The sequence below is a fragment of the Lolium rigidum genome, chromosome 3, assembly GCF_022539505.1.
Source record: "Lolium rigidum isolate FL_2022 chromosome 3, APGP_CSIRO_Lrig_0.1, whole genome shotgun sequence".
NCBI lineage: Eukaryota > Viridiplantae > Streptophyta > Magnoliopsida > Poales > Poaceae > Lolium > Lolium rigidum.
In genome coordinates, this window is record NC_061510.1 from 376,359,830 (window position 1) to 376,379,146 (window position 19,317).

Sequence of the window (19,317 nt, forward strand, 5' to 3'; positions counted from 1 at the left end):
TGTTTGCTCTCCGACCAAGGGAGGCGGCGCGGCCAGGTAAACTCACCGGGCAAAGTCTCAGATTCCCACATAAAGGGCCCAAGGGCCGGTTTGTGGGCTTGAGTTAGGTACGGGCCGGGACGTGGAGGCCCAGAGGAGCTGGAGAAGACCAAATATAGGCAGAGAGTGGCAATGGGGAAGTTCTTAGGAAAAACAATCGTCTATGTCACCAGTCATCATTGTTCAACAAGTTCTTATGAAAAACAATCTTCCTTATATGCATGAAATAAAAATTGGCACTACACATCATGTTTCTTGTCCTTATGCTCACCAATAAAAATGGTTTAATTGGGCGTAAGCATCTTCATATTGTTGAATTTGGTCTTGCTTTGCTTGCAAATCTTCTATGCCCCTAAAATTTGGGATGAAGCCTTCCTCAGTGTCACTTCTTTCTTAATTTGGCTTCCCACTACATAGAGTACTAAATTTTGTGTCTTCTACTTCTCAATGTCAAACCAAAATATGACTCCCTTCCTTTTTGATTATACATGTTGGCCTAACCTTTGTCCCTACAACACAACAAAGTTTGCATTTCGTTACAAATGTTCTGTTTTTCTTGGGTATAGCCTGCTTCAAAATGGGGCCAAATGTTTCGGTGTGTCCACTGGGTACATATATCCATTCTCTTCATCCTAATGTCGACTCTTGTTTTCATGAAGAAATTTTACTTCCGAGGCAACAATCATAGCAGCAACGAAAATGACACGAAAAATGGTGAAAACATCAAGATCTATCAAGTTCTACGCAGAGGGAAATAACTCCGGCGTGGATCCACATGTTAAGAGCCCTACAAATTCCGGGCATACAAGATTCTCTACATCTGTATCTACTTGAGCAGTGCAATGGAAGCATCTTCACATCGAGCTCCGCACGTAGACTACTCGTAATGGGGCTCTACCATAAAGCTAACATGTACTAGGCGTGTCGTCCAAGGAAATAACCACCTGGTCGCGAGGAAGAGACAAGTTGTGTCCTCAACCTCTTCTCCCGATTTCAATCAGAGCCGACCCATAGGCCGGGGCAACGGAGCGCCCATCCTAGGCCACCGAGAGGCAGGACACCTCAACCCAGGTAGTAATTCAACGTTAGTAGCCGCATATTTCTGATTTTTAGGCCAAGTTAGCGGTGTAAAATTTAGATAAGTGATTACAGAGGCCAAGTTTTAAGTAGAATATTGTCATCATCTATTATCTCCAACAAGCTATTAAATATCTATATAAGGCTTGGGTTTTTCTAGGAGCTAAGTCCATACCACAAACCTTGTATCATATTGGAGCAAACCAAATTGATCGACCATGGCGAGTTTAGCTATATTGATAATCTCGCTCTAGTGTAAACTCCCCTAGCTAGTTGTATTGAAGCAGTGGTTTTGATGAGCCTAGCAACTCAAGTTGCCTTACAAGAAATTTGAATAATTCATAATACTTTTATAATAGTAATTAGTAATTTTCAATATATAGTATATATCATGCATCCATTGTCGGATTATTGTTGAACACACTTTGTTATTGTGAAAATACAATAGACAATTATAGAGCGGTCCAATTATACTCTAAAAGTTCTTATAAATTTTCTTACGTAATTGTATACTAAAAATCTCTCTATTAAGATATTTGTCATGACGTGCCTAATAAATATATTTACCATACTATTAAAACCATTTAAATATTAATGAAGATAAAAAAATAACGATGCATACAATTTTGTTAACAGTCTGTAATGATTAATTTATATTAAAGTAAAAAATAATAATATTAATATTAATAACATCTAAATTTGATCAACTATGCTAACTGCGTAATGAGGAAGGTACATATTAATATTGTAGCGTAATAAAATAAGTTATTATGGGCCGGTTCGTGGGCTTGAGTAGATATGGACCGAGGGTGGCAATATAGGCTCTACCGTGAGGCGGAATGCACGAACAACTGCGAGGGGGCGGAAGAGAGTTGCTGAGGATTTAGTGGACCGAATCGTGTAGTCCAATCAATGGAGACGGACAAAAATGGTACACACCTCAACGTCACTACTAGGGCGGAAGGGGAGGGGTGTTCGGCTTAGAGGGAAGGTGCGACCCATGAAGAGGCAGGGAGCGGCGGCAAATTGTCGGAGGAATCTCGAGTAACTCAAGCAACATGGACAACACACAACTTGCCATCTCCTCCGCACTCGGTTGGGGTCATACGCGGAAGGAAAACATAATTACAACGTGTAGTCGAAGGAAATAGCCGCCCGGCTGCAAGGAAGAGATGAATTGTGTCCTCAACCTCTTCTCTTGGTTTGCAATTAGGACTGACCCATAGGTAGGGGTAGCGGAGCACCCGCCCTAGGCCACTAAGAGTCAGGACACCCCAACCCAGGTAGTAATTCAACATTGGTAGCCACATATTTCTGATTTTTAGGCCAAGTTATTAGTGTAAAATCTCGAAAAACGATTGCAGGGGCCAAGTCCCATGTAAAGTACTGCCATCATCATTATACTATTATCTATTATGTCCAACAAGCTATTAAATATCTCTATAAAGGCTTTCGGTGGTTGTAGGAGCAAGTCCGAACCACAAACATTGTATCACATTGGAGCAAACCAAATTGATCGATTATGGCGAGTTTATCTATTATGTCCAACAAGCTATTAAATATCTCTATAAAGGCTTTCGGTGATTGTAGGAGCAAGTCCGAACCACAAACATTGTATCACATTGGAGCAAACCAAATTGATCGATTATGGCGAGTTTAGCTGCATTGATAGTCTCTCTCTGATGGAAGCTCCCCTAATTGTAGTGAAAGCAGTGATATTTATTTTCATTTTTAATATCACTCACAATTTTGTCGAAAAAATGATATGAAAAGTTGATTATATCAACGGCCTTTTGATGAGCCTAGAAACTTAAGTTGTGTGTACAAGAATTTTGGTGAATTCACCTTTTATGATAGCCGGTAATTAGTAATTTTCAGTATCAAATATACATCATCCATGCACTGTCGGATTATTGTTGAACACACTCTCGGACCGTAAAAGACCGGTAGAAAGTCCAGCAAACAGCACAATTATACTCTAAAAGTTCCTATAATTTTTCTTACGTAATGATACATTAGAAATATCTCTATTAAGATATTTGTCGAGACATACCTAATATATTTATCTACCATGCTATTAAAAGTATTTAAACATTAATGTAGATATAAAAAATAATGATGCATACAATTTTGTTAACGTTGTCTATATCAATTAATTTATATTGCAACAAAACAATAACACAATTAATATTAGTAACATTAAATTTGATTAACTATGCTAACTATGTAATAAGGAAGGTACGATTATTGATTATTAATATTTTAGTGCATTAAATTAAGTTATACATAAGTATAAAAGTTTAGTGTAAATTATATTTATTAAAGTTGGCCTGACTTAAAAAAAGTTATTTTCTGAAATTTATTTGGACCATCTATTTTTGTAGTTTTCTTGTCTTGAACTTTGTCTATTTTGAGTCAAACCTTAACCTATAAATCACTCAAATCTAAGACCCTACAACTTTCTAATACCGGACTAAATCGCGTTTGTTGATTATTTTAGCCGGGGTGAATCCGGATTGCTGATTAATACATCATGCTGAAAGGTGGAATTCAACAAATTCGTTTGGTGTCATTTTTCAACTACCACTAAAACTTGTTCACTAATGCATAGAAATGTACATTATCATCCAATAAAGATATGATCAATCTAATGTGCACCATTATCATAAGATGGTCCAGATAACTGTGTGTCATTGTGCACAATCATTTGCAGTTCATTCAGAAGCTCAATATCAATAATTATGCACTTATTGTAAAGCAACCATTGCCAAAAAAACATGTATAATTGTGGAGAGTTTCGTCTATTAGACATAAAGATGTAGCATATGAACACATCATCGGGATGAACATCTCTGTGACATCTAAACAAACATGTACCCAACGACATGGGCCACGAAATAATTAGCAGAGCTAAATGTGGGCGATGTCGCTACAATTGCATCCACCGAGTCTGTCTGCAGGATTGTAATTCGTGAACAAGCGGAACACGTTTCCCAATTTGTTCGAGTGCTGAGGTTTGAAACTGCAGGGATGCACATTCAGGAGCTCTAGCGCGCGGTCCGTCTGAACTTTCCCTGGCAAAGGATGCGTGAAATCACACAAAATTGAAGAAATAAATGGTTCGACCGACCGGGCACATGAGGGAATGTATGTTTTTCAACAACTATATTTGTGCTTTCAAGTTAATAGGGAAGTTGTGAGCAAGTGCCGAACCGTAGATAATATGCTAATTACCGGTCATCGATAGTAAGCTAAAATGAGTGATAATTTTTTGAAGAGAAAACCATTTGCATACTAGTAGAGGCAGATGATTGTTCAGTTTCAAAAGGTGAAAGAAGTTGCTCGTGTGCGGTGGCACTTGCAGTAATCAGCCATTGACAGTCTATTGGGCAAAGCTCCCCTTAGGGCAAGGTATGGCATCTGCCCTATCTTAATTAATGGAAATGTTTCTCTGTAACCTCAGAATGCCAGCCTCCTTTTTATTGAAAATGAGATTAGCTTCCTTATGTTTCTTCTAGTAAATTCATATGTTTGGAACTGGAGAGCTAGGTAAAATATGCATAATTATACTATGCCATGTTTCAATTTAGTATTCTAGTCATTTTCTCGTTGGAGAAATAATTAAGTTATTGATACATCAATATACATGATGGATAAATGAGAAATGAAAACTGAGTTGAAACATGTCTATCAGGCATGAGTGCACATCCTCTGCTGAGTTGCACATTGTTGAGACCAATGTGATCTTCTAACTTGAACAATGCTTATTTTTCATAGCAAACCGAGCTCTCGAAAAATGTCATCGAAGCCAGGGAGGCACTCAAGTACCCTCTGGGTGAAGAGTCCTAACATGCCCTTAAAGCATTTGCCGAGGTATATCTTTGTATTGTGCTAGATTTATTGTCATGCTTTTTTTGCAACCTTCCGATCTTCTAACTCGAACAATTGTCAATTTCACAGCGAAGCAAGTCTTGGGCACGTGGTGTAGGTGCTCTTCTCGGTTGCCGCTTCACTGGCGATGTTGTGTCTACCACGTCTAGTCCTTCGTCAAGCGCTGCACACGGCTCTCTCGAGGACTCGAGTGTGGGTGACATCGAGGAGGAGGAATCGAGTGACATCGAGGGGGAGGAGGAGGAATCGGGTGACATCGAGGGGAGGAGGATGAGGGACACACGCATGATGAGACCAACACCTTTCAGATCCCCGATGCACATGAGCCTAGTCAGCAGCAGTGGTACAACTTCAAGGCGCGGAAGCAATGGAAATATTCGAAAGAAGATACTTTTTACTCCGGATGCGTACCAGAATAAAAATGCAACTAAGGATCCAGTCATCGAGGCGGAGGACAGCGAGGAGGAGCCGATTAGGAGGAGAAGGCGTGTAGGTGTTGCTAAGAAGAGTGAGGCTGACAAGGCAAAAAAGGAAAGGGGAAGAACCGATGATGTCGTTCACTTTTGATGATGTTGTCCTCAACTATGTTGTCACTTTTGATGATGTTGTCATGAACTATGTTGCCACTTGATGTTGTGATTTGAACTATGTTGTTTTAATTTTGAAGATGTCGCCATGTACTACTTTGTCCGTTGAATTATTTTCGAGATGAAGATGATCTCTACTATAAATGTGAGTTTTTCTATGGTCTGAACCTGATTAATCAAGATTGCATCAATATATCAGTTTAGATCAGGTTCGGTAACTTTTGGCTTCTAAAGGGAATTTTTTACATGTACATGCGAGTACGGCGCCCAGTACCAGGGCGTTATACATGATGGCGCCTCACGTCCAGGCATTATACAGCATGGCGCCCCACATCATGGCGCCATACATGCAAACACGTGGGCCCGGCTTCCTCGACGTGGCAAGTCAACTGCAGATACATGTCGCCCTTGACCACAACGCTGGAACAGCTAGCATGGCGCCCCGGGCGCGGGCGTTACAAGGATGGGTTGTTTCGTGAAATATTTTCCAGCCACGTTCATTTTGTGAATTTCTTTAACAAAAGGGTCATTTTTGTCGATATCGCCGAGGAGAGTGGCTAGGTGAGTTTAACCTGTGGGCCCCATGGGCAAGTCTCTAGGCTTTGCAAATGAAATTAAATTTTAAGGGGTCTTTTGCAAAAAAATGGCATAGTTTAGATCGGTCAACTCCCGCCACATCAGCAAATACGCAAATACAGAGCTGTATCGTATCCTAGTGACCTTAATAAACATTGTGCCGTAGTTAGTGACCGTATGTGCCATATGCCTAAGGTCGGTGATCGTATCGATTTGGGTCTCCAAGTTTGGGTACTACCGATGCATTTTACTCGAGCTATCATGGGGAAGGAACATGTGAGAGCAGTTGGTGGGGGGGAAGGCGCCGGGCTGTGGTCTTGGGGGGGGGGGGTGCCGCGAGGGCCTCCCGAGAGAAGTTGCGAGATGGACTCAGCCAAGCTGGGCTGTGAAGCTCGATTTAAGTTTCACAACCTGGCGAGAGCCCTTATTTGTATGAGGTGTACTTAGCTCCGCGCAACGACCCGACCTATGGTAGAAGTGGGACGAGAATAGATTTTTTTTGGGTTGACTCACTCTACCAAACACACCCTTAGATTCCCACATGAAGGGCCCAAGGGCCGGTTTGTGGGCTTGAGTTGGATACGGGCTGGAACGTGGAGGCCCAGAGGAGCGGGAGAAGAGCAAATATAGGCAGAGAGTGGCAATGGAATCGCAGGGGAAGTGAGGGGAAAAGCGGGGGAGGTGCTGCACCTGCGCCTCCGTTTCCGGGCGTGCCCTCCGAGCTGCGCAACCCCAATCCCCTCCCGTCCTCTTCGCGGCGGCGCCGCTTCGCTCCGACCCGCCGCCGCCAGCGTCCAGCAAGTCGCCAGCTCGAGGGACAAGGGCGGCAGTTGCTGCCGCGCTGCCTTGTCCGCTCTCCTTCCCACGGTCGCATTCGTTCCCCGCGCCGTCCCGCGTCCCGTGCGCGACCACCGTAGATCGACCCGCCAGCTCGCCTGCGTCGTGCTCGCGCGCAGCGGCGAGGAGCAGCTGACCAGCGCGCGCGGTGCGGCGCGGCTGCTTCTCCCGGAAGCTTCTGTGGGCAGGGCCGGATCCAGTTCGTGCGCAATGTCGGGGTCGTCGACGGCTGGGGAGGACATAGTGCAGCACCTCTCGTCGAATTCCAACCCGTCCTCGGACAAGCTCGCCAAGCTCGAGGCCCGCATGGCCGGCAAGGCCGTCTCGGCGCCTCCCCCGTCGCCGCCGCACCATCCAGCGGCCTCCCCGGCCTCCGCCCCCGCCTTCATGGACCAGGAGGAGCTGCCCGAGTCCTCCTCTTCAGATGATGATGTCAGCCCTAAACCTTGTACTCTTCTCCCCCCTTTTTATTGCTACAAGGACAACATCGTACTATTCATCTACTACACTCGATTACCTCGCCTGCACATTACCTATGCTTCTACGATCATGCTGGTTGCAACTATTTCTGATGTCTCCTTCTGTAAACCTTTGTAGCTAATTACAGATCAGTTAAATATTTCCATTCCTAATTCCATTCCCTCTAACCCAGACTAATGTTTCCTGCATTTGCTGGTCAGAACGGCGAGGAGTTCCTGATACAGAAGAACACAATGAAGCGTCCGAGATCCCCAGACTGCGACCACGGCCTAGCTCTTGGAAATTTCGAGGTGCTCTTCTAATGGGGATCAACTAGACTTAAACACAGAACTATTCTGTTTTGCACTTTCTCTCACTCCCCCTTCAGTAACATCATGTCTGCTGCATCCTTTTGCGATTGTGAATGCCAGGGATCAGCTAATGCGGCAGCAAAGATAGTAGATGACATAGAAGCACGACTGCCGTCAGAAAACCCAAACAGGAAAAAGCAAGGCCGCGGAAGGGGGCGTGGCCGAGGGCGTGGCTCGAAGACGGTTGATCAAGCACGCCAGACTTCTACTTCCTCAGTAACTGCATCGAATGGCCAGCATGACAAATTGACTACCATGGTATGCCCAATTTGTTCTCAAGATCCTATCTCCCTAGCTTTTGACTCACCCATGGTTAAGGTTGCTTTGTTTCTTTCACTTGAATTGATCACATCACTGCATGGGCTCTTCTTGGAGATTCTTTTAGAGGTCATTGGTTAGTACAAGATATAAGCATGATGGTGAAAATTTTGCAATAGCTTTACTTTGCTGTTGTTCAGATTAGTAGATGTATCAATGATAAGGAGCGATTGGCTTCTTGGATATGGAAAAGTTCTAATCAACTGGAGAATGCTGAAATAAAACCATTAGATTTTTGCTCACTTGGTGCAGGGGTGGATTGCTGAAAGAGGCCACACAGCACAATAAGCACCTCAAGGAATTGGATTTTACTAAATGACACGAATTAGATCGATAAAGTAGTTTAAGTTCCATAACATATTTAAAATTCCACATTAGGGTATCATCTGGGATGGAATCTTGTGGACTGGAATGAAACTCATGGCTGAAATCCTTGTTCAGTGATAAGCTTGGCTAATTTGATTGTAATAATCTGATTGTATGATGATCCCAAAGGTTTGTACATTCTGTGCTAAAGTGATAGTAGATATGGCCATTCTGCGGTGCATTTGAGGGCTTAATTTGTTGTAATCTCATACATATACTTATACAGTAACAGCACCATTTCCCTTATTTGCTCCATACAGTCCCCATTACTGATAACCAGAAACACTTGTAATGAACATTTCGTCACCCTACTATGGAATCATTCATCCTCATCTGCTAAATTATTAGCTTACATACCATTTGCTCCATATACAGGATTCCCGGTCAAGTGTTCTACCTGGGAATGAGGACAGGACTGCAATACATGTAAGAATTATTTCTCTACATCGTTTTCTATGAGATACAGAGTTACACACTATCTTGGTCTGCTATACAAATGCATCCTTTTACTATCCATACATACCATTTTCTTTCTGCTTCTGAATGTGTTTTGTGTGCTTAGATTATACATATACATGCAAGTACTTCTGATGATGTTCGTATATGCACCCAGAGTCCCAGACCCTTCCCTCTGAGAAAAAAAGAGTTTCTGTTTTGCCGAATATTTCCATTTGAGTCTACCACCTAGGCGTTTTAACTACATAAAGTAGTCTTTCTGATGGCTTTTGTACATGTATACATGCCCTTACCTTCAAGGAGAAGTGTTTCTATTTGATTCAGTACTTCTGTTTGAGTCTAGCATCTAGGCATCTTAACTACATAAAGTATTCTGCTGTGGTTAAGAACTTAAGATATCGTACTGAAAGCATGATCTACTTTGGTGAATATTGCAATGGGGCATTTCATATCTTATAGGGAATCAGTGATACTCGTGAAATGTAGTGTTCCATACTAACATGTTCTAGGGTCACTTGTTTTTGTTTCAAATTTATGTTCTCAAGCACTCCCAATTGAATAGGAAGAACTATCACTGTTACGTGGTAAAGTTGCATTGTTGGAGGAGGAGCTTAACAAATCGCGTCAAGAAGCGACTGACTGTCGTCAACTTAGTGATAGGTTAGCAAAGGTAAGGATATACTCACTAGAAGCTTTATTTTCTCTTGACTTCCCTAGGTCTCTTGACTTGTTGCCTTTGCATTATTCTACCAGGAACTGAAGGATTTCAAAGATCAAGATCAACAAAAGAAATCAAAGGTTTCACACTTAGAACCCTGGATGCTATATATCGGCAGATTGTTACTATTATCTCACACTCAGCCATTTCTGTTTACCAATTCTTCATTCTTAATTTCTTATGTACGCATAAATCTGTGTCCGCACACACAACACTTCTTCTACCCATGCAATAATAGCCATTATTAAAGTAGTAGTATTTATCTTACATGTCCATTCTCATTGATGCAGCAAATGAAGGTCCTGTCAGACCTGCTCATAGCAGTATCAAAAGCAGAAAGGCAAGAAGCACGGATGAGGTTAAAGCAGGAATCTTTTAGACTTGGGAACATTGGTGTTATGAGGTAATCTCCTAATTATCTGAACTTCCAACACGTAATGAGGAATAGTAGACTGTAGAAGGTCATATCTAAATCTCCTTTTGTGTGAAGCATAATAGTACTACTTTGTAAATGGGCCATTGTTAACTAGCTTGATATTGTTATACTCCCTCCGTCCAAAAATAAGTGTCTCAACTTTTTCTAGATACAGATTTATCTATAACAAAAATGCATCTACATACATCCGTATCTAGACAAAAGTAACACTTAGATGGAGGTAGTACAAGCATGTATGCTGCGATATTGTCTTCTAGAAACAGGCTAATAACATGACCTGTCAGTTGCTGTATAGATCCAGTATGTGTTCTAGTATTGGGAATTTTTCTGGAACAGTGGATATTTTCTCATCTCTTCTATTTCCTGTTTTGCGTATGGAACACTGCAAACTTCTTTGACTACTCTCTGTCATATAACTCAGAGCTGGAACTATGATATCTGAAACATGGGAGGATGGCCAGGCAATAAAGGACCTTAATTCACACCTTGTAAGTTTCTGCGGCTCCATAGATCTGTTCAGTTCGGTACACACTATTAGCTAAAGTATTCGTTTGTGAAAGATGATCATAATATTAATTGTAAACAACTTATTGTGAAACTTTGATTTATGTGATCTGTTCAGATACCCAGCCAATAACACATTTACTCACATTTACTCCAGAAGACATATTATTAGTGAACTTCTGTTCCTTTTTGTCCTGTTTGCGATTTCGATCACTTCCGCACGTTATTAACCTTAGTTTATTACCATCCAAGCATCTTATATAGTTATATGACACCTTGCTCTTTTTTAATTGAGCATCATGTTCACAAGGGAAACGTTTTTGCTCCTAATTTGCTGATCTGGCTTGGGTTGGCATGCAGTTTATATGCCATACAGCTTTATCTATTGGGGCACATTGTATGACTTGCAGCTCTTGTCTTTACATGTTTTGCCGCCCTGCTATATAATTCCAATTCTTGACAGTGACAATTATGTACCATCACTTTGTTATTGCTCATGTATGTTGTGCCTTTCTGTAGAAATCATTGCTGGAAACAAAAGAGGCTATTGAAAGGCATCGTAAATCTCTAAAGAAAAGACAATCTGGTAAGTGTTACCCTTTCTTTAAAAAAATTATCGTCTTGTACTGGCTCACGTTCTTTAGAAGTTACTGTTTGAACTATCTTGCACACTGAAGAACATCTGAAGTAGATGTATGTATTTTATTACTTCAGTTCATTATTTTGTACAAGAGAAAGCTCTCTGCATTTACACAAGCAAGAGATAAACACACATATCAGTTTAAGTAATATTTTTTTGCCGTCACTTCTGTTTACGCACACTGCTTATTTGTGATGGTTTGCTATTGTAGATAAGGGTGATGGCAGTGATGCTGAAACTAGCATGTCTGAGGAAGATTTCCTTTTACAGGATGAGATATGTAAATCTCGGTTAACTAGTATCAAACGGGTAACTTTATTTTCCTGTATGCTGGTCTGCTACTTGTTATCGTACACACTAAGGTGTCAAATGGGACCCACTGAAATCCCACTTGTAGTTCATTTTGTCATTTCTAGTGCAATTTTTTTTCTCAAAATTTGCACTAGAAATGACAAAATGAAGTATAAGTGGGATTTAGGCGGGATCCCACTTCGCTAGAACACACCTTCCCCCTCTTGACCTACTTTTTATAATTCAATGCCAGGAGGAAGAGCAGTATTTGAGAGAAAGAGATCGGTATGAATTGGAAAAGGGAAGGCTTATACGTGAAATGAAGCGTCTTAGAGATGAAGACGGATCACGCTTTAATAACTTCCAAATTCTTCATCATCGATATGCTCTGTTAAACCTTCTTGGAAAGGGTGGGTTTAGTGAGGTGTACAAGGTATATTCTTTCTTCAGCTATACATATATTAAAACAAAAAACAGGAGCACTAAACCATTGTTACCAGTAGTGCATCTTTAAGTACCAATGCATTTTGTGTCAATAAAGTATTAGCACCACTGCACTTTACCATTATTAATTTAGTTGTATCTCTCAATATCTGCTCTTTTTTTTTCGAGAAAACGCAATGACATTGCGTTTCTTTTCATTGCAAAGAAGAGTTATATCTGCTCTTTTCAAGAGCTTCATTTTGGGTGGGCAGGGAGGCTTGGATCCTGGCCTATCCAAGATGGGTGTAAAAGGTACAAACTATGGGAGGAAGTTAGAATGTTAGACACAAAGAAGCAAACCTGGCATTTATTTAAATTTTAGTGGACAAAATCTGTATAAAAACAATTGGAGTAACACTGCAACACGTCTGGCATTGAAATGTCCGTTGACTTATTGATTTTCTTGACAGAAAGGCAGGTGTTCTGCTTATTTCATTAAGATAGGAGAAATGCAAAGAGATACAATGAATATTTACATGACAAAAGAGGAAAACAACACCCTCATCAAGCCAAACAGTCCTCAACCGCGAAACATGTCTGCCACCCAGAGTGATTGTGAGCAAGTTCTTGGAAACACCTTCAAGATGGAAAACGGCGCCTGTGGGTGCCATCGTCACTGACATCAACCCATGTCAACGACTTAAGCATTCGCTTAGAACCGCACACGAGCATCCGACTGAACCTCGGAATGGTCTGGCCATGCCAACAGCCTCCATCAGAACAAAATACTACTAGCCAAAGCCTACTTCGGCAAAACCTCCAGCTCTTTTTTAGAGTCAGGGGCAAGCCCGGCCTAGCGCTTTAAAAAGGGCTGTCTGCATTACTGGATTCACTATATCAAATTGTGTATCATGGTCAGGTCATTAGCACAATGACTACTTTCATGGCTATGAGAAATAGATATTGTGATTTATTGACCACGAAAACCGGCCTTTTTAGAGGCACGCAGGAGACCTACGCTATGCATTAGTTTGTAGTTGGAATCGTATCCAGGTGCTGTGAGCAAAATCTGCTCCATTTTTTAAAAACTTCGTATCCAGCATGGGGCAACTTGTTACTTTTTTCCGTTGGTAAGTTATTGTGTTAGAAGGAGCTGCAAGGCACAAGATAAACACCGACCTTAGACAGGTCACCCGAAATTGTACACAGACTAGTTTAGAGGAAGTACTCTTTGCCAATGCCTCCAAGAAGAGAAGGACACCCACGAGCCATCATCAGCCCCTGTCGAATCCCGAGCTTTCGCCCAGAGCCTTAGGACTCTCCAGTCTCCACCTATCCGAACCACTGGAGGAAACCCTACCGGAGTGAACCTGCGAGACCGAGCTGCAATTCTGTTCGCCCTGCAATGTCGAACTGTACCTGCCGTATCTGAGAAGGATGTCCACTGCACTACCACGGAAGACTGCCTGTGCCCACCGCTAATGTGGCGCAGGCCGGCGGCAGAGGGAGCCCGGACAGGGGTTGCTAGTGGCTGCACTAGGGTCTGTTGGCTTACGTCGCATAGGAAAACCAGTACTCCAGGCAGCATGTGGCAGCAGCCATTGCAAGTGACTGAGAAGTGGATTTGGTTTCCAGCTGTCTGTCAGCTCCTAATCGACTTGTCAGATAGGGAGAAATAGTACGGTTCTATTTAGGAAATTATGCCTGTAGTTTAGTTTGCCTAGTCGTTGACTCGTTGTATTAGGATATGCTATAAAAGCATGCCAAGAATAAGTTATTTCTCTAATCCCTACGCTCTTTTCTCTCCTCCCTGTCCATTGACCTTGTACTGAGCTAACTAGTTACCCTACTGAAATCCTACCACGGTGCCATCCAAGCCTCGCAAGGGTGCTTCGCGCCGGACTTACCAAGAACCATCACCTTCCATTTCTGATCCTTGTCCGTGGCAGTTTTTTTCCTTTTCTGTCATAAAATGCAAGGTGTTATAAAATAAGCGGAGGGTATACCACCTTGTACCAGATTTAATGTTGAATTTATTTTTTTATGTCAGAACATTGATTAGTGTTTTCAGCTTTCTTTTTTAAGTCATTTCACTGCGTTTTGATATAGCATTCACATCTTATCTGTAGAAATCTTTGTATGGTAACACTTAACATGAAACTGTTCCTTCGAGCAGGCTTTTGACTTGGTTGAAAACAAGTACGTGGCTTGTAAGCTCCATGGTTTGAATGCTCAGTGGAGTGAGGAGAAAAAGCAAAGCTACATACGGCATGCTATTCGTGAATATAATATCCACAAGACTCTGGTTCATACGAACATTGTCAGGCTATGGGATATATTTGAGATTGACCACAACACATTCTGCACCGTCCTAGAATATTGCAGCGGTATAATTTATCTTCTTGACAGTGTAAATTCAGTTCTGTCGATTCTTTTGTGTGGAGTCTTATGTCATTTATTATATCCATTTCCTCATGTTTTTTCCCTTTAGTATTGGTTTGTGCCAGGATTGAACGGTGTAGCCCAGATACAATCTATGATGAACTCTTACACCAGCGAACTTATTCAGTTTTAATATTAGCAGTATAGGTAGCGAAATAAAATGTTCAAGGCAGGAACTAAAAGGGACATTTAAACCATGCTTCCATATATTTGGTCTTAGTTTTTTTACAGTTACAACTTCCACATTGCCATTTATATGATCTTTATATGGAGCACTAATACCCCATTATGAGCTTATAAGGTATGGAATACGACTGCCATGTTTGATCACTAAGATGCATACAGGAAACTATGCTGATGTCACTAATATTTTGCATAGATTATTAGCAATTCTAATGATATTGAATGGAGGCAGAAGTAATCTTTTTTAGTTGCTGAGCATGGCATTGATGTTGGCACCAGACCGCTAGTGCATACATATGGAAATTATGATAGATCATATCGCATATAGTAGATTGAAGTTTCTACATTTTTGCTGTTATCTTCTTAGTTATAGTTAGCATATACTTGTAGTAGTTTGTAGTTATTGATAATGATCTTACTATAAAAATCTAGAACTCCCAGATCAAGATGTAGTGGCATCTAATAATGTTATCTCCATTGCTCACGTTTGACCCAGGAAAGGATCTTGATGCAGTCCTTAAAGCAACACCAGTTCTTCCAGAAAAGGAAGCAAGAATCATAATTGTTCAAGTATTTCAGGGCCTTGTTTATCTTAACAAAAAGGCTCAGAAGATCATCCACTATGACCTCAAACCAGGCAACGTTCTCTTTGATGAGGTCGGTGTTACGAAAGTTACAGACTTTGGCCTCAGCAAGATAGTGGAGGATGATGTTGGGTCTCAGGGAATGGAACTCACTTCTCAGGGAGCTGGAACCTATTGGTGAGTGGCTGAGTGCGTTCACTTTCTCAGTTAATCCTTACTAGATAGACCGGATCTTAGTGTTTTTATGGTATCCTTTGGAGTGTTGGGATTTGATTTGCTGTTCCTGGTGCAGTAGTTCATGGACCTTTTAGTATTACCTTTGGTGTATAATTGTATAACCTTCAAAACAAATTACTGTTTGTTGAGTGGAACCATTCTTGTGTTACCGCCTATGTAAACTGGTTGTATTATACATTCAATTCTTGTTTATGTTAATGGTTGTATTATACAGAATGAGAATTTTTTCTGATTTTTAATTCTTTGTTCTTGTTCCAGGTATCTGCCACCAGAATGCTTTGATCTCAGCAAAACACCATTTATTTCATCTAAGGTATTGATATTTGCCAGCATGTTTTACCTTTCAATGTAATCAACAGTTGGTCCATTCTACTGTGTCAATCTGGTCTCGTGGATATGCATTTTTGTTTGTACAAAATCGGAGACATGATCCCTAGTTAACCCTCTTTCTTCAAGTTTTGGACTCATTTATGAGCTTCCCAAACTTTCAGTTTAAACAACCAAGTTATGGCAACGGCAGCTTCATTCCGATTGGTGAGTAAACTATTGCTGCTGCTGTCATGCAGGTGGATGTTTGGTCAGCTGGTGTAATGTTTTATCAGATGCTCTATGGGAGGCGTCCTTTTGGTCATGACCAGACCCAGGAGAGAATACTTAGGGAGGATACAATCATCAACGCACGGAGGGTGGAATTCCCTCCAAAGCCAGCTGTATCAAATGAGGCGAAGGTATATTTTCTGTTTGTTCATATGGCATATGTACGTTCTGAGCCAACACTTGTTGTAGTGATTCCCTTGCTAGATTATGCATGCTATGCGTTGTGACAGGAGACTGTCAGTTCGGTTTCAACTTGGCTCTTAGGCTCTAGTTTTGATGGATGCCATGAGTTGTCTAAAAAATGATGATAACATCGTTTATCTGCTAAGTATTCACTTTTGCAGTAAGTATGTGCCCTTGTTTGCTAGTTTGGCAATATTTTGATCTTGCATTGCCAATTACCACAAATGGAATTTTTTAGCTGTACTAATGTGAAACATTATTGTTCCCATCTTTTTTGTCAGTCAATTTCATTTATATTTTTTACTTCAACGTATGCAGGAACTGATACGCCGTTGCTTGACATACAACCAATCAGAAAGACCAGACGTTCTATCCATAGCTCAAGATCCATATCTCTCCTATGCAAAGAGGTAGACACTACACGTCTACGCATGACTAGAAGTCGAATTTTTGTTTTGGAGGTTGGGGAGCCACTCTTGCAAAAAGGATTCTGGAGAGGGGTTAAAGATCTCACGAACTCAAGAATGTCTCCAATGGTTTAACTGTATATATTGTAAATCGTTTGCTCTAGTAACTGTGGTGACCTGAAACATCAAAGGTCTGCCTCTTTTTAGTTTTCAGGGGCATGCTCTCTGATATCTCTCAATGCTTTTGTGCCGCCCCTCCATGCGTTATGTGATGTTTGTTTTTGGCTGGTGCCTAGCATTACTGACGATGGCTCCTTCAAAAAGGCTGTATTTATTCGTATGGCTGGCAAGGCTTGCCAAACCAGCATTCATCAGAGATACAGTATGTGAATCCTCGTATGTTCACAAAGGACTTTGGGGATATATAAGATGTATCTCAGTTGTTTAAGTTGGATATATATATATATATCAAAACTCTCGTTGGCTCTAGTAAAAAAAACCTGGAAATCATATTTACAAAGATTCAAAAAATCTTTTTTTAAAAATATGGATGCAGTCAATGATGTATCTTACAAGCTTGCAGAAACAATTGCATCCCTAGATTGTTTGAATTTTGGGCTACACAAAAATAACAAAGCTTGGAGTTTTGAAAATATGCACTCTTTACTATACTCCATACGTTTGTAGGACACATCACTCACTACATATAGATTTTTTTTCAGTTATTTGAAACTTGTGTTTTTTTTAAATAAAGTGATCCCTGAAGTTTGGGAGATGGAAATCTGTGACATAAACATTAAATTTAGATTCATATTTCACCTTGTTTTGATTTTGCAGTTATTAAAAATACCCTACTCTTGGATGTAGTGAAACCTCAATCACTTCATGTTTGATTTAAAAAATCCCCCAATTTCACATGGATGAATGCAATACACATACCTAACTCTACCCTCCCGTTGGTCTAAACTAATCCTCTCTAGTAGCTTGCCTTAATATGGTAATATTTGGTGTTGCTATTCTTTTTTTAAAAGAAAAACAGGACATAGCACCATTTCCATTTCCGAAACCAGATGTCACAGCGCTATTACAAAACATCACATATTGCCAGGTCTACTCAGACTTACACACAAAACTAGCTAGGGGGAGAAGTTTCAAAGCTCTCAACATTTCCCACTTCGAGGAAAGACTCCTGACAACATAAAACTGACACAAACCCAACTCTACAAGAGAAGACATGAGAGAGGAGGACTAAGGCCAATGAAGCACCGTGAACCCTTCACCGTCTCCCACCAGGATCAAGGCATTTGCTCTCAGAGTCCTCGCAAGGTCTGCAACAGTGATTAGCAGAGGTCCAGAACCCCTCTCCTGGTTCATAGTGCATACTTCCATAGTAGTTCTCGCCCTATTCTGAGGAGTCAGCTAGGTTCCGACCATGATAACAGAGGTGGCATTCGACCCAAGATTTCCAGCTTGTTCACCATCATTATCAGCCTTCCTTTTTCTTCCTCCTTTAGTAGGATGCCACATTGTGAAAGGTTGGAAGCAGTTTTCCTCCACAACACCTGCATCCTAAACTATTGTGTTCGATTGAACACCATGTCATTTCTGGTAAGCCAGATAATTCTCAAGATAACAGCATTTCAAAACATTTTTCTTTTTGTTTTTCCATAAGGCAGAGATGTCAACTATATGTCAACTATAGTTGCAGAGGGGAAGTAAAAACCCAAAACCCTCTTCATCCCAGACCACATGTTGAAAGCAACAACACATTCACAGAAAAGATTCCAACAAGACTCAAGCTCATCACAGAAAACACAAAAGTCAAAACATCTACTGATTCCCACATCCACCAGCTTCCCACGTCCAGATAAGAGCATCACTATCAGGAGTAAGCTGAATGGTGTATGCAATTTGAAGAATCTCAAACCATTGTACCATGAGCCTATGGTCAAAACATCTTCTGAAAGTTACTTTTAAGGATCCACCATCCCAAAGGTCAGCAATAGTTTTATTTTACTCATTCAGCAAGAAATATACTTCCCAGCTGAATGGCCAAACTACAAGTACCAAACCAGTGATCTTCCCAAAATTTTACTTCCTTCCCATCACCTACTTTCCACGGGTAACCCATTTTGGCAGCTTTAGCAGCCTAGAGCACACCTTTCCAAAAAGGAGAGGCACCAGTAGAGGGACATGAAAAGATATTAGGATTACCAACTCTGTATTTATGATCAATAATTTGTTTCCAAAGCTTGAATTCCCACTTAGATTATATCTTTTAATCTAGGAAGCTAGGAGGCAAAGATTCATCTCAGCTAGGTCAGGAATTCCAAGGCCCCATATTCCTTCTTCTGAGTAACCAACATCCAATTAGCTAAGTGATACTTGTGATGATCCTCATAATTATTCTAAAGACAATGAGTCATTTGAAAGTTGATTAGGGAAATAGCCTATTTAGGGAATTTAATGACACTCAGCAGATACAAAGGGATACTAGCTATTACACTTATAAGTTATAACCAGCTCCAACTTGGCAGCATGGTTAAGAAGTTTCCCCCTCCATCCTACTGCTTTATTCAAAAATCTTATCAACAATAGGTTGTATGTTCTCCTTCCTTAGCTAGTATCCCTAAATATTGCAGAGGAAACACCCCCAACTTGCATAAAGCTTGATCAAAAAGTTGTGCACCCCCCC

At 41.0% G+C, this 19,317-nt stretch overlaps 1 protein-coding gene across 1 annotated transcript; it reads left to right on the forward strand.

Moving 5' to 3' along the window:
* Positions 1 to 7,192: 7,192 nt before the first annotated feature.
* On the forward strand, positions 7,193 to 17,070 carry LOC124704348 (serine/threonine-protein kinase TOUSLED-like). Its single transcript, XM_047236601.1, has 16 exons — positions 7,193 to 7,439; positions 7,688 to 7,777; positions 7,898 to 8,095; positions 8,897 to 8,947; positions 9,540 to 9,647; positions 9,731 to 9,775; positions 9,986 to 10,098; positions 10,553 to 10,619; positions 11,155 to 11,221; positions 11,487 to 11,584; positions 11,820 to 11,999; positions 14,166 to 14,376; positions 15,111 to 15,375; positions 15,694 to 15,748; positions 16,002 to 16,163; positions 16,534 to 17,070. Exons 1-16 carry the CDS (start codon positions 7,218 to 7,220, stop codon positions 16,627 to 16,629), a joined length of 2,028 nt encoding a protein of 675 aa, XP_047092557.1. The 5' UTR covers positions 7,193 to 7,217; the 3' UTR covers positions 16,630 to 17,070.
* Positions 17,071 to 19,317: the final 2,247 nt, after the last annotated feature.

Bases quoted from the DNA above. Each gene is read 5' to 3' on its own strand.
- LOC124704348 (XM_047236601.1), top strand. From the start codon at position 7,218: ATGTCGGGGTCGTCGACGGCTGGGGAGGACATAGTGCAGCACCTCTCG. The intron at 8,948-9,539 runs GTAAGAATTATT...CCAATTGAATAG, and splicing joins AGGACAGGACTGCAATACAT to GAAGAACTATCACTGTTACG. The intron at 10,620-11,154 runs GTAAGTTTCTGC...GCCTTTCTGTAG, and splicing joins AGGACCTTAATTCACACCTT to AAATCATTGCTGGAAACAAA.